Consider the following 16,030-nt stretch of genomic DNA (forward strand, 5'->3'; position numbering starts at 1 on the left):
TCAAAGATTAGCTTGTTTTCATGTGTGAATGCGCACCCCAGTCAATCACAAATGAACAACCACACCCTAGGCCAGCGGTTCTCAACCTGTGGGTCCCCAGATGTTGTTGGACTACAACTCCCATCATCCCTGAGCTCTGGCTTTGCTAGCTAGGGGTGATGGGAGTTGTAGTCCAACAACATCTGGGGACCCACAGGTTGAGAAAGGCTGCCCTAGGCCAACCCCAACTTCTCTCACCACCAAAGGAACACAAGCGAATAGCAGAGAACCTGTACAAGCGATGCTGACACAAAACCCGACACATATATTAAGTAAAACAGAAACATTGCCACCTGACCCCACACCCACTCAACTTTCCCCCCTCCACCTCTTTCCCCCTTTTCTTCTTAATATAACACTAATGTCTCAACAAATGAAACTGATCTGTAAAAATGTTACTTGGGGGGAAAAGAGAGAGAAAGATTGCTCATACTTTTGTAAACCAATAAAATCTTTAATAATAATAATAATAATAATAATAATAATAATAATAGATTAGCTTGTGTGGCATTTCAGTTCTAAACATAGTGGTCATGATCCCAAGGAAAGGGAGTTGAGTGCAAATGAATGCTGTACTCGAGTTTTCCATAGGGGGCGGGGAATCAGATCCCAGAGCTGGGATTGTTTCCAGTTATCTCCGTTACATGGATCGTCTGCTTTTCGGTAAAGAAGAAAGATGCCGATGGTTGGGTTCAGCTCCCCATCCCTAATTCCAGATTCACTTTGGAAGAGGCGCCAATCAGCACCATTTAAGAGAATCTTACTGCAGTTGTTTGATCACAGTTCAAGCCCATGCACCATAATCTTGTGTCTTCTTATCATTCTTTTTAGTGATGGGTTTTCCATATTTTTGGTGATAAGTGGCCCCCTCAGAAACGACAGAAGAGGAGGATGTGGAGAAGACAGCAAGATTACAAGGCAGCAAAATGACAATGGCCACTGAATAGAACAAACCAAAATGGTAACAGAAAACAATTGAAGTCTGGGTTGTATTCAGCCAAGTCCTACTCAGAATAGAACCAATGAAATAAATCAACCTAACTTAGTCATATCCATTAATTAGCTTAAACGTTAGGACTAGCGTTGACTACCAATGTTTGTGGTAGGAAGGGCCCAATAGCTACATAGAAATTGCCAGTCCGAATGCAATAAATTGTGTGGTGTGTGTGTGCGTAGAGGTGCAGGGGAGCAAAGTTTTATTTGAAACACCTCCTTAAATTAAAAATTAGCAAACTGGTGTGTTTTGTTCCCATGACGGATTGTTTTGTTTTCGTGCAATCCATAGGGGAAAGAACTTGCAGACTAAGGAAGAAAAGTTCCAGGAGCAAGTCAAACACACAATTAGCAGAGAGATTGATGATGGTCTCTAATCTGCCAGCTCCCATTCCTTGGGAAGGGAAATGCACAGTTTGGTTTCAAAGTGATCTGGGAAACGTTTGCGAAGAGATCGTATTGGATGCACTGCCTTTTAGCGCTTAGACTAAGGTTGTTCCCAATACTTCTGTGATGAAACATGTGGATTGGACTGGAACTTAAATGCTAAAGAAATGTTTTGAGGGTGGAGCTCTATTGGTGGACGCACCAATGTCTTTTAGCCTGGAATGCATCCCCTGTGAATGCTGCTAATGCAGGATAGCCACAGATAATCACAGTAGCACAGTGGACAGAGCTGGGCATGGACTGCAGAGACCTGGGTTCATATCCCCCTACTCAGCTGTGAAGCCAACTGAGCGACCTTGGCCCAGTGACAATTTTTCAACCCAATCTACCTTCTAGGGCCATTGTGAGGATAAAATGGGATTCTTCTTCTTCTTTGGCGATCACTAGTAGCCAAGTAAGATTGTCTTTGTTATGTACTGAAGTTCTCACCCTGGGCCAGCAGGGGGATACTGTAGATAGTTATGCAAATGAAGGATTGAAAGTGACGTTCAGTGATTGGATAGTTTGTATGCAAATGAAGGATTGGAAGTGACGTTCAGTGATTGGATAGTTTTAGAAAGTTGCTACAGTTACATTGTTCTGGAGCTCTATATAAGCAGGCTGACTAAGCTCTTCAGTTCAGTTCTGTTCTGGCCTTTGAATAAACAAGAGCTGTTTGAAGAATCGCTGTGTCGTCTGATATGTTCGCCCACAACTTAACAGTCTTCCATAAACATAGTTTTAAAGTGAGTCTGTAAGTGATTGTGGAGGCCAATTCTGATCCACACATCCTTCCACAGTGGGGACATAGATTTCCAGGCGGGAGTTGATCATGGTGAGAGTTTGCCAAACGTGCCTTCCTCTTAGCGCATTTCTCCCTTTCATCCTGAGTTTGAGCATCTTCAAAACTCACGACACCTTGGTAAAGGCTATTATCCAACTGGAGCATTCACAGGCCAGTGTTTCCAAGTTGTCAATGTTTATACTACATTTTTTGAGATTTGCCTTGAGAGAGTCTTTGAACCTCTTTTGTTGACCACCAGCATTACGCTTTCCATTTTTAAGTTCGGAATAGAGCAGTTGCTTTGGAAGACGATCATCAGGCATCCACACAACATGACCAGTCCAACAAAGTTGATGTTGAAGAATCATTGCTTTGACCAATTTGTACTGACTTGTCAGACCAGCCAAGGTGTGTTGCTTGTGTGTAATTATTAATTCTAGTATTATAAATAATTATACTGTGTGGGGAGGGTTATTGTTTTCATTTATCATTACGGTATGTATTTTTGTGTTTTCATATTGTAAAGTGCCCTGTGATCTTTGGATGAAGGGTGGCATAGAAAATAAATAAACAAAATAAAATAAAATAAGTAAGTCTGAAAAGCTGGAAAACATATCTGATACTTTAGCTAATGTCATCTTAACTTAAGAAGACTGAGGGGCAGTTTAAAATTTTGATTTTCTAGTCCTACACTCCACTTGACAGCCTTCTCCCGCTTACTTTTAAGAGGGTTTTTAATAATAATAATAAGAATGTTTTCAAATATATTCCTTTTTTATACTACACCTGCCCAAAGGGGGGGGGGGACCAGCAGTACCAAAAAATCCTTATCCTCCCAAACTCTAAAATGTTTCCTTAACGGCCAGCGTAAAAAATTAATAATCATAATAATAAAAAAGTGGAAGAGACACAACACAGCGAAAAACCGGAACAGATTGCGGCAGCTTAGTGTCCTCCAGCTGCTTTCCGCAGCTGGCCGAGGCTGCTGGGAGTTGTAGTGCCCAGCAGCTGGAAGAGGGCGCCCGGTTGGGGGAGGCTGCGTGGAAGTTCCGAGGATTTATCGATTACATCATCGCCGGGGAAAGCGCGTTGCAAAAAAAAAAAAAAAGGGAAAGGGAAAAGTGTGGACGCTTCTCGGCGCTGTCGGCTCTTTGGAGAGGAACCCTCAGCTGCTCTCCGGCAGCGATTCGGCATCGCTCCTCCTTTCTCCGCTCCAGCTAGTCGGAGGTGGCGGCGGCAGCAGCAAGCAGCAGCAGCAATAGGACGGCGGACGGGCTCCTTCATTTCCCCTTTAGTTATTTATTTTTCGGAGAAGTGGCGTTTGCAGCCCGGGGTGGGGAGGGAGGAGTGTGTGCGTAAAGATCCGGCCGCTCCGGAAAGTCCAAGTGGGCTCAGCGCAGTTCCTCTCTCCGGGAAAAGGGGAGAGCGGGCCTTCCCTCCGCCGAAGGAGGAGGCGGCGGGCGGGCGGGCGGCTCGGCTGTTGTTTCGCCGCCGCGCGTTTTTGGTTTTCCGCGGCGCCAGGGAAGCCCCCTCCTCGCCCTCGCCATCGGAGACCCGGCGGCGCGGTGCGGATTGTGCGCGCCCGGCGCCCAACTAGTTCCTCTTTCCGCCGCCGGAGACACTCGGTCATCGTGCCCGCCGGAGGAGGAAAATCCCGGCCAGCCAAGTTTGCGACGGCGAGGCGGCGCAGGGGAGGGAGGGCGAGCCGAGAAGAAATGCCAGCGCCCCTGATTTGTGGCTGAGCTGCTCCCCGGCTGCCAGCCAAGCCGCCCGCTTTGCCCACCGCTCGCTCCCCTCGCCTGGCACCCATGCGCCCATCCCCCGGGGGGTCGTCTCCTGCGCCCTCCGCGCCGCGGCGCCCTGTGATCTCCGCGCCTCGACCACCCCCGACGGCGTCGTTCTTCGCCCCGCTCAGCGCACTTTTATCATCATTGTTGTTGTTGTTATTATTATTGGAAAGGGGGAGGCTCTTTTTTTCCTCGCCGACTGTTCCCCCTCCTTCCTAAAATGACGATCGGTTTGGGAAGCTCCTTTTCATCATCATGGCCAACGGGACGGGGGCGGCGACGGTCATGCTGAAATGCGTGGTGGTGGGCGACGGGGCGGTGGGCAAAACCTGCCTGCTGATGAGCTACGCCAACGACGCCTTCCCGGAGGAATACGTGCCCACCGTCTTTGACCATTACGCAGGTAAACGCGCGTCTCGTCGGGAAGTGCTGAGTAAGGGCGCTCCGGCTCCGCCACCCTCTTCTCCGCCGCCCCCCCCCCAGCTTCCAGCACCCCAGAAGCAGCAGCAACAGAGCCGAGCAACTTCGGCGAAAACTTTTCCCTTTCCCTAATTCTGATCTCCTATCCCCCCTCCCTCCCTTCCTTCCCCCCTCTTTTCTCCTGCCTTCTTGTAAAGCAGAGGCTGCGTTTATTATTATTTCTTTGGCGGCGGGGGGGACGACTCGTGTTTGCAATCCCGGGGATCCCCGACGACCCCCTTTTTTGCAAAAGGAAAGCAGCTCAACATGACTCCTCTAAAGCGTACTCTTCTTCTCTTCCCCTCCATTGGAGGGGTCTGGTTATGTCAAGAGTGGAAAGGAGGAAGGACGATTTGGTACTGCAGATGCCTGGCCACTCCAAAATTGTCGCATTTTATAGATATATATACATATGTGTGTGTGTGTGTGTAAAGGGACTGGGGACAGAATAGGGTGGCTGTTATGACGGGAGCAAGGATTTAATCCATGCCCGATAGGACCTTGACAGACAGCAACTGAAAGTTGGGGAGCAAATGGGACAGAGGTTAAATGGGGGGGACAACGACCCAATACCCTCTCACTAGCCTTTGAAGTCCTGTTATGAGCACATGTTGTGTGTGTATTGACACACACACACACATCAAGGGCACCTTTTTGTAGGCTTCAGCATGTTAATGGGGAGTCTAGTTCTGTTTTGCTCCATCACAAAAGTGCTTCGAAAGTGTCTATCTGGGCAGAGACAGGGATCATTGCTATTTTTAAAAGGTTGCCTACCCGTTTGAGATGTCTGTGCTTTTTTTTTTAAAAAAAAATGAGTTTGGGAGAGTAATAGAATCCACTTGTTTGCTCCTTGGTCTAGAGAGGAAAGAGGGAGCTTGAGAGAGAGTGTGTGTTGTTCTGGGGCCCCTGCCTGATATTCTCTTTCTCTTTTTGCAGTCAGTGTGACAGTCGGGGGCAAGCAATATCTGCTTGGGCTATATGACACTGCAGGACAGGTAAGCCCCCCCCCCCCCCGATCCAGCAGCTGAAAAGCAACAGGGTGGGTTGCTTTTTACAAAGGGGGGGGGAAAAAGTGATCAGCATATGGTGTTTTCCAAAGCTTGAGCTCTGTTCATGCTTACTTGCACACGCTGAATTATTCAAGGACTGCCGTTTATGTTGAGGTGTCTCAATACAGCAGCTAGTAATAATTGCCTCATTTACTGCCTTGTCGCAGATCTTTGGCGAATGGATCGCCCTTCCCCCAGTATTTTAAAATACTATTATTTTTAAAATCAATAATTGCAAGCAGCCGATTTCGTGATCCCAACTCCTATCACCCAGGGAAAAACAACCAGCCTTGTGAGATACTTTATTTTTAGTTCCAAATGGCTGGGTCCTCTTTTGAGTTCTGCCTTGCTTCTCATTGGTGGACGGGCAACATGAGCCTCTGGCTCTGATTGGAGAATAATGGCATCATCTAATGTTATGGGAAGGCATTTTGTCTGATTGTGTTTATTATGGCCCCAGGGACACATTGCTTCCCATCCTGAAATCATTCCTTTGAGTCAAAACATTTGCAAGGAATGACTGAATAGTTTTGGAGCACAGCAGAGAGAGGAGGTTTCTCCCTCTGTTTCAAATTTGTCTGCGCAGGAGAAGGAAAACAACAAGAAGAGATCCCAAACTACAGCTTTTGCATCCAGATCAAACATGAGGAATTGTACTGTTTCCAGTTTGCTAGTGCTTGTTGGTTTGCATTCTTTTAGCTGTAATGGGCTGGATGCAGACTTTCCTCTACTTAAAAGTAGACATCCTCATGGGACTTAAGGTCAAGTCCTATTCATTTCAGTTCTCCATTCTGGGGCTGGGCGATATATCAATATATCATCCTAAACTGGTTTGGAGGCCATGTTGTGATGCTGGTTTCATAATTTTTGACCTGGCAATATATTGTGAATCATGTGTGTGTGCTATGCAAAATATCACGATGCAGGAGAAACTAAGAAGCCACTCAATGCCTCTACAGTACATAGGTCCATCCTTATTTCATACATCATGATATATCAGTACAGTGGTACCTTGGGTTACATTCGCTTCAGGTTACATACGCTTCGGGTTACAGACTCTGCTAACCCAGAAATAGTACCTCAGGTTAAGAACTTTGCTTCAGGATGAGAACAGAAATTGTTCTCTGACGGCGCGGCGGCAGCAGGAGGCCCCATTAGCTAAAGTGGTGCTTCAGGTTAAGAACAGTTTCAGGTTAAGGATGGACCTCCGGAACAAATTAAGTACTTAACCCGAGGTACCACTGTATATCACGATGTTTAAGCTGGTGATATATCACGATGTTGAAAACCAGATATCACCCAACCCAACTCCATTCTCAGCATGACTATAGCCACAATCCTAACCCATTTACCTGGGAATTCCTTCATAGTAGACAGTTACAGATAGGTAGCCGTGTTGGTCTGCCATAGTCAAAACAAAAAGAATTCCTTCCAGTAGCACCTTAAAGACCAACTAAGTCAGTTCTTGGTATGAGCTTTCGTGTGCATGCACACTTCTTCAGATACACTGAAACAGAAGTTTCCAGACCCTTCTATAAGACTCCTGTAAGACCTATTGCAGTCGTTAAGAGTCGTCAACAGGCTCATCACAGCTATCTGCCAATCACCCATTCCTACCACCCTTCTGAGTAATACCCCTCCCCACCTTCTCACTATATAGAAGGGTCTGGAAACTTCTGTTTCAGTGTATCTGAAGAAGTGTGCATGCACACGAAAGCTCATACCAAGAACTGACTTAGTTGGTCTTTAAGGTGCTACTGGAAGGAATTTTTTTTGTTTTTTCTTCATAGTAGACGTGGCTAAGATAACAGCCTCCTTAATCCAGCCCATAGGTACTCATCTTCTGTGGTATTGAACCAGTAAAGTAACTTGATATTGTGCCTTCATGCTTTGAATGCAGGTGTTCTGATTGAAAATGTCTCTAGGCCCCAAAAGAGTCTGCCCAAAATATGTTTAGAAATCAGTTAGGCAGTCTGTGATGACCGTCTTTTTTATTTCTGTACATCATTTCTGTATATCCACATCACTGTGTGGCACCATATACAATTCATAAGAACGTAAAATGAAACACTGCTGGATCAGATCGCTGAGGATAACCCACGAAGAGGCTGCTGGATCAGGCCAGTGGCTCATGTGGTCCAGCATCATTTCTCCCAGTGGCCAACCAGATGTCTGGTGGAAACCCACAAGCAGAAACCGAGCATAAGATCATTCTCGGTTCTTGCGATTTCCAGTAACTGGCATACAGGAGCAGAAGCACTCTGCAGAGGCAGCTTCTGTATGTGGGGGTAGAGCATAGTTTCCACCATGGCTGGTAGCCGCCTCCATAAATTTATCCAATCCTCTTTTAAAGCCGTCCAGGTTGGTGGCTATTGCTGCCTCCTGCAGGAGTGAGTTCCACAGTTGTAACTATGCGCTAGGTGAAAAAGACCCCATTTCCCACAGCAGCCAAGCAGGTGCCTTGTAGAATCCCATAAGCAGGACATGAGAGCAATATTTCACATGCTGTCTTCTCCAGCAGCTGGCATTCAGAAGCATGCTGCCTCTGAACTTGCCCCCAGTGGCCGACTTTGGGCTTTCAAGTTTCAGCTGCACCTTGCGTGATGCCAAAATTTGGCGTCTTCCATTCGAAGTGATTGTTGCAGCAGCCTCTCGGCTCAGCTCCCACTATGGGAAAACCGGTTGCACTCCCCTAAGTCTGCCTCTGCTGCCACCATGACTAGTAAGGTAAAGGTAAAGGGACCCCTGACCATTAGGTCCAGTCATGACCGACTCTGGGGTTGCGGCGCTCATCTCGCTTTACTGGCCGAGGGAGCCGGTGTACAGCTTCCAGGTCATGTGGCCAGCATGACTAAGCCGCTTCTGGCGAACCAGAGCAGCACACGGAAACACCGCCTACCTTCCCGCCGGAGCAGTACCTATTTATCTGCTTGCACTTTGACGTGCTTTCGAACTGCTAGGTTGGCAGGAGCAGGGACTGAGCAACGGGAGCTCACCCCGTCGCGGGGATTCGAACCGCCGACCTTCTGATGAGCAAGTCCTAGGCTCTGTGGTTTAACCCACAGCGCCACCCGCGTCCCACCATGACTAGTAGCCAGAGATAAATGTTTCTGCCACAAATTTGTCTTGATTCCATTTTTAAAGTTGCCTAAGCGAGCAGCCATGGCCACATATTGGGTCAGTTACTCAAATTAAATGATTTAACCGTGGAAGCTGCCTTATCGGATGATTGGTTCATTCTAGACTGTCTCCATGCAAAACAGATGTTCTACTACTGATCTACACCAGATGAAAGTTCTACCTAGTTTTTCTGAATATTTTGGGGGGTGAGAAGGACGTGTTATCCAAAATGTATGGCTAACCAGAAACTTGAATAATTAGAATTGCTCTATAGGAGCTGCTATCATGCAAAGGTGGACTTGAACTGTCAGAAGGTATGATTTGGATTGATAAGGTTTTATCTTTTAAAAAGTAAAGGATTAATGTACATGGGACTAGGCATTTGGCTAGAAACTCAGAAGCAATAAAACAATGATGGTGTTGGTTTAAGCCGTCTAGATTTTAATGGCACACACTGCAGCTATGCCATCAACAACTTTTCTCTAGAGCCGCGCTTGCTATAAAACTTTCACAGTTTCAGCAGCTGGAACATTAAGTAAATGTCTGAAAAAGAACGGAGGACCTTCTGTAAAATTGCAAGAGGCTGCGGTTCTTAATTAGGAACTCCAGGGGAGCAATATGAGATGGCAGACCCTTACAGGCTCATTTTTTAAAAAGAAAAGAGAAGAAAAAGAGAGAGGAGGAGAAGTCAGACAAAACTTCTAAAATGGCATTGGTATGACTTGGAAATCTTGTTCAGGAGAGTGGTGGCATAAACAAACATAGAATAGTAAAAAAAGAAACAAAACAACAGCAGCTCAACGGCAAAAAACCCACCTGAGATACATATGACTTCTGTGGCAAAAAAACCAAAACAAAACCCAGTGGGATACCATATTGAGTGTTATACTCTGTGGTATTTAGAGCAGTAATGGGGATCCTGTGGTCCTTCAGGTGTTGAACTACAGCTCCCATAATTCCTGGCCATTGGCCATGATGGTTGGGGTTGATGGGTAAAGGTAAAGGGACCCCTGACCATTAGGTCCAGTCGTGGCCGACTCTGGGGCTCATCTCGCTTTATTGGTCAAGGGAACCGGCGTACAGCTTCCGGGTCATGTGGCCAGCATGACTAAGCCGCTTCTGGCGACTCAGAGCAGCGCACGGAAACGCCGTTTACCTTCCGGCCAGAGCGGTACCTATTTATCTACTTGTACTTTGTTCTTTCGAACTGCTAGGTTGGCAGGAGCAGCGACCGAGCAACGGGAGCTCGCCCCGTCGCTGGGATTCGAACCGCCGGCCTTCTGATCAGCAAGTCCTAGGCTCTGTGGTTTCACCCACTCGCGTCCCTGGGTTGATGGGTACTGGAGTCCAATAACATCTGGAGGGCCACAGGGTCCCTACTTCTTTTTTTGGAGGCACAGATTCCCAGGTTCAGAATCTCCAGTTAAAAAGGAAGTCGGATGGTAGAGACAGAAAATTCTGAGACCTTCAAGATGTGCTGCTAGTGAGAATAACACAGGGCTTAGATGAGCCATAGGTCTGATTCAGCATGAGACAGCTTCACATGTTAATCGCTGAGAGAGATCATCAGTGGCATTGGGCTGGGTGTTCAGCAATATGCAAATGATACCCAGCTCTACCTATCGGTTAAATCTGAGCCTGTGAAGGTGGTGAATGTCCTGTGTGGGTGTCTGGAGGCGGTTGGAGGATGGATGGCAGCCAATGGAGTGGGTTGAATCCTGACGAAACCGAAGTGCTGTTTCTGGGGGACAGAGGGTGGGCAAGGGTGGGGGTCTCCCTGGTCCTGAATGGGGTAACTGTGCCCCTGAAGGACCAGATTCACAGCCTGGTGGTCATTTTGGACTCACAGCTGTCCATGGAGGTGCAGGTCAATTCTGTGTCCAGGGCAGCTGTCTACCTGCTCCCTCTGGTACGCAGGCTGAGACCCTACCTGCCTGCAGACTGCCTCTCCAGAGTGGTACATACTCTGGTTATCTCCCGCTTGGACTGCTGCAATGTACTCTACATGTGGCTACCTCTGAAGGTGACTCAGAAACTACAACTACAGTGGTGCCTCGCAAGACGAAATTAATTCGTTCCGCGAGTCTCTTTGTCTTGCGGTTTTTTCGTCTTGCGAAGCACCCCTATTAGCGGTTTAGCGCTCTTAGCGGCTTAGAAAAGGGGAAAAAAGGGGAAAGACTCGAAAAGGGGAAAAAAGGGGAAAGACACAAAAACGTCTTGCGAAGCAAGCCCATAGGGAAATTTGTCTTGCGAAGCGCCTCGAAAAATGGAAAACCCTTTCGTCTAGCGATTTTTTCGTCTTGCGAGGCATTCGTCTTGCGGGGCACCACTGTAATCCAGAATGTGGCAGCTAGAAAGATCGGGACCATATAACACTGGACCTAAAGGATATTCACTGTCTCCCAGTACGTTTCTGAGCACAATCCGAAGTGTTGGTGCTGACCTTTAAAGCCCTAAATGGCCTCGGCCCAGTATACCTGAAGTAGCGTCTCCACCCCCATCATTCAGCCCCGGACAATGAGGTCCAGCGCCGAGGGCCTTCTGGCGGTTCCCTCACTGCGAGAAGTGAGGTTACAGGGAACCAGGCAGAGGGCCTTTTGGTAGTGCGCCCTCCCTGTGGAACACTATCCCATCAGATGTCAAAGAGATAAACAACTTTCTGACTTTTAGAAGATATCTGAAGGCAGCCTGGTATCAGGAAGTTTTTTAAATATTTTGTTGGAAGCTGCACAGAGTAGCTTCAGTAGCCCAGTCAGATGGGTAGGGTATAAGTAATAAATTATTATTATCATCACAGTTCTTTCCTTAGTAAAAAGAAAGAAAGAAAGAGGTTTGTGGCATTTGTAGGGTAGACCTCCAGACAAGAATAAAATGGGCTAGAGCTAGCTCAGGGTCTCGTTCCCCCTTGGGGAGCCACATACGATTGGTGGGTGGGGCCAGAGGCAACGGTGGTTGGAGACAGAACTAAAAGTAGGTGGAGTTATGGATGAGACCCTTAGCTTTTTACAGCAGGCTACATTCCAGCCATACAAAAGTCAGATTTCACAAATGCACACCTCTCTCTGTCTTCTGCAAGCAAGAGACGTCATCGCAAATCAAGGCCGCATCTCAGCCATGCAGAAGCACTTTAGGAGGGCTTGGATCAGGGCCAGCATAGACTCTCTGGGGTCGTAGCCAGCCTTACTTCATTCTTCCTTTAAAGTCTTACCAGTACACAATGAGCAGCAGGGGAGGAAACTGATATTTTCATTTCTAATAGTGGGGAAGAGAAAGTGATAGGTCTATTATATCAGCCTTGGCCAATTCCGGTGCCCTGTAGATGGTGTTGGACTATGACTGCCATCATGGGAGCTGATGGGAGTTGTAGTCCAACAACATCTTGAGGGCACCAGATTGGCAAAGGCAGTATGGCCTGAGGTGTTAGGAGCTCCATGCTCCTAACAGATAATGAGAAATAACAGACAATAGCAGATAATGTGACGTTGTGAAGCTTTACTTGAAGAAATCTGGAGGTGGTGGTGGTTGCTGCTGCTGTTGATAATAATACTTACTGTTTTTAAAAGCATATTTCACGTGCAAGGCCTTTAAATGGCTTGTCCTGCAACGGAAAGGAAATCCAAACCTCTGAGGTTAAGTGATCTGTAAGGTCACAAGGCAAGCTGAAATCCTGTCTTTTGACCAGCAGGGCAGGCTTCCTGTACACTTTTAGATTGCTTCTCAGCCGCTGTTCTGTCATAAGGTTCCACTGGCTTGAAGCCAAGCTGAGGCCGGGGACTTTTCCCCGCTTCTTCTACCCATAATCTGAGTGTGAGCTGTGAGCACTGGCCTCCCTGCTCCCTTTCGCATCAGACCAGGGATTTTTCCATACAAGCCTGCGTTTGGCAGTTGGCGTGAAGTCTGCATCTGCAGTTAATCACATGCCTTGGGGAAGTATTTGTTCCCTGAAGGGAAGTCACTTGCCAGGCCTTCTGCTAAAGCTGGCCTACACCACACGAGTTCGTGCGGGAAGAGGGGCTGGTAACACTTCTTTGTCTGTTGGCCAGGTGTTTGTACTTCTCTGATTAAGTCAAAGCATTTCTGCTGCCGTCTTTGAGCTAAAGTATGTCTGGCCTTGCTGATGGCGTTTTGAGTTTGCACTTTAGTATTGCAACCTGTGCATATGCTTGGGATTGCATCGTTCTGCCCGGACACTGAGGTCCAGCGCCGAGGGCCTTCTGGCAGTTCCCTCATTGCGAGGTTATAGGGAACCAGGCAAAGGGCCTTCTCGGTAGTGGCGCCCGCCCTGTGGAACACCCTCCCTTCAGATGTGAAGGAAATAAGCAGCTATCTTATCTTTAAAAGACATCTGAAGGCAGCCCTGTTTAGGGAAGTTTTAAATATTTAATGCTGTATTGTTTTAAACACTCGATTGGGAGCCGCCCAGAGTGGCTGGGGAAACTCGGCCAGATGGGCGGAGTATAAATAATAAATTATTATTATTATTATTATTATTATTATTATTAAACTGAAAACAGTGCTTCCAAGTAACATTTTTCTCCCAAACTTCCTTAAATGCTATTTCCCTTTTGTTTTGTCTTTAAGTTGTTGGTGACGTTTGTTTCCCCTACAGCTGCCGTGGGTTTCTCTCCCCCTGTCCCAGGCCTGAACACCTTTTTCCTCACTAGAGAGATCCCAGCCAACCAGAGGCCATGGACTGAATGTCAGAGGTGGATTTAAGGGAGCACAACCAGTTTGTCCAGACTAGGTTCCAAGCCGAGAGGGCGCACTGCGGGGGGTGCCACAACAGTGGATTAGAACAGAAGGGGAGAGGTAGGGATGGGTGCCAAATTTTGGCATTGTGCAAGGTGCCGCTGAAAGCCCAATGTGATGGTTTGGGAAAGCTGTGTCGCCAACTAGATAGGGCTATGTGCTCAGATACTCATCAGTGTTCCGTTGCGCCAGATCCCTGTTATCAGCAAGGATATGCTGGTGGTTCCTGTCTTCTAGCCACAGGTTCAGTGCCTTATGTGTCTTCACCAGGGCCTCGTCCCACACGTGGCTTCGCATTTGGAAATGTACTCACTACTCCTGCTGCCCAAATTGCCTTCTCCTGTATCTTACTGGCTTGTATGCTGGACTTATTCCTGCCACACTTGCATGTCACAGCACACACGGCCATGCCATCTTGTAAACCATGGGTAGGCAAACTAAGGCCCGGGGGCCAGATCCGGCCCAGTCGCCTTCTAAATCCAGCCTGCGGACGGTCTAGAATCAGCATGTTTTTACATGAGTAGAATGTGTCCTTTTACTTAAAATGCATCTCTGGGTTATTTGTGGGGCCTGCCTGGTGTTTTTACATGGGTAGAATGTGTCCTTTTATTTAAAATGCATCTCTGGGTTATTTGTGGGGCATAGGAATTCTTTCATATATTTATTTCAAAATATAGTCTGGCCCCCCACGAGGTCTGAGGGACAGTGGACCGGCCCCCTGCTGAAAAAGTTTGTTGACACCTGTTGTAAACAGTTCAGCAATTCCAGTTTCTCCAGTATGGCCACCACTCGCTCCAGCTGTTTTTGTCTAGCAGGATCAGTGGTCAGGGATAATGGGAACTGTAGTCCAGAAACAGCTGGAGACCCAAGTTTAGGAAACCGTTTTTTAGTGTTTGACTCAACTCCTTGCCCCTTAGAAGCAGAATAAATTTTGCAAGCTGCTTTCTCCCCGCATCCCTTGCTAAAAGCAGAATGAATTGGTGGTAATTTGCGTGACTTATAATGGCAGCAGGATTCAGCTTCCCTTGTCTGAGAATATGTTTAATGTTGGCATCATTATTATTATTTTAGCTCCCAGAGCTCTGCCTCATGAATGTCTTGCTCCCCTCTTTAGGCGTTCCTTAGCCTCTGACTTTTCCTTTATTTATGTAGCAGCCTTGGAAGCACTGTGCTATTTTGGTTTTCAAATGCAGAAGATTATACGCTCCCTCTCTCTTTTCCCCCCCAAAGAGAAGCAAACAATCTGTGGCAGGACCTTTCCTCAGCACCTTGAAAGATAACTTTGAAACTCCAGCTTGGGGCCGGGGAGGGAGATTAGGGAGGGTGATTTGTCTTGCCTGAGGATTTTGCAGGCTCTCATTAGTGAGCGCTGTTGTGGAAAGAGATTATAAAGTGGATCTGTAACTGGGAGTCTAGCCTTCTCCAGCAGCCAACCTCGAGTACACATGAACTCTTCCCAGATACCCTTTTTAGCAGCGCTAATGGCTACCCTTCGCAACATGAAGGTTGGCTTCCTTCGGCAGCTCTGACCGATATCTATTTTTGGTTCCTCTTCTAAAAACAGATGGTTCTGATTGAGAGCCTTCTCTTAGGACTCCTGCCCATGAGCTGCAAAGAGCAACAGATGGTTCGCAGTGTGGCGATTACAGAACCCAGAGTGGGTCTTCCAGAGTGTTTGATCTCTGATGATCTCAATTGCATTTCTTTGCCCCAACTTTTAGCTCCCCGGGGCTCCTCCAGACAAACTGTTTACTGAGCATTCATCCCGAAAAGCTTGCAAAGATCCTGTTAGATTGTGTCCAGTCTTCATTGATATTGGATTTGTTCGCTGGGCAGTTATATGACAAGGAGCATTCATCCTGAATTGCTTGCAGGGTATTTTTTGGCTTCCTGTTAACTGTTTGTTTATCCCGCACAGTTCAGTGCATTTCTTCACCATCACTTTATTTTCCTTTTCTTTTTTTAAGTGAATTTGTTGCACTAGGCAACGATGTGCTTTACATTACAGTCAAACTTTGGTTTGTATTTTGATATTGATAAAATGTGGTGGTCATTGGATTTTAATAATTGAAAATTAATTAAAAAATCATGTGAAACCCCCCCCAAAAAACCTCGGTTTTCAAACGTCTCAACTGCCGAACGTCTCGGAAGCTGAATGCTGAAAACCTAGAAGTCAATTCTTTGTTTTTGAACACGCCTCGGAAGTCAAATGGCTTCTGAGGTGCGTTTTTCTCAAAGGAACTTGCTGAGAGCCCTTTGATCCTCGGTTTTCAAACGTTTCGGAAGTCAAACGGACTTCTGGAATGGAATTCGTTCGGAAACCGAGGCTCCCCTGTACTTTAATTGCACAAACCTGAATTTTCAGTATGCACATAGAATAATAGAATCCCAGAGTTGAATGGGACTTCCAAAGGCCATTTAGTCCAACCCCCTGCAATGCAGGAATCTCAACTAAAGCATCCATGACAGGTGGCCATCTCACCTCTGATTAAAAACCTCCAGTGATAAGCTTGGTAAAGCTCAATGCTCCAGAAGTGAGGCTTTCTGGCAAAGCTAAGAATTACCCTTGGAACATCAGGCATCTTATGGAATCACACAAATTACATCAGGATTTGAACTCAAGA

At 46.9% G+C, this 16,030-nt stretch overlaps 1 protein-coding gene across 2 annotated transcripts in view; it reads left to right on the forward strand.

The window, feature by feature from the left end:
• The first annotated feature begins 3,810 nt into the window (after positions 1 to 3,810).
• The window catches only part of RHOQ (ras homolog family member Q), a 36,880-nt gene continuing 24,660 nt past the window's right edge, over positions 3,811 to 16,030 (forward strand). The window contains exons 1-2 of one of the 2 annotated variants that reach the window (XM_081855052.1): positions 3,811 to 4,432; positions 5,425 to 5,483. In XM_081855052.1, coding sequence (XP_081711178.1) covers positions 4,285 to 4,432; positions 5,425 to 5,483 — 207 coding nt within the window. In that variant the 5' untranslated portion in view covers positions 3,811 to 4,284. The remainder of the gene's footprint in view (positions 4,433 to 5,424; positions 5,484 to 16,030) is intronic. The other variant, XM_081855051.1, reaches the window with a different exon arrangement.

This window comes from Podarcis erhardii, assembly GCF_964252035.2.
Source record: "Podarcis erhardii genome assembly, chromosome: 3".
Lineage (NCBI taxonomy): Eukaryota > Metazoa > Chordata > Lepidosauria > Squamata > Lacertidae > Podarcis > Podarcis erhardii.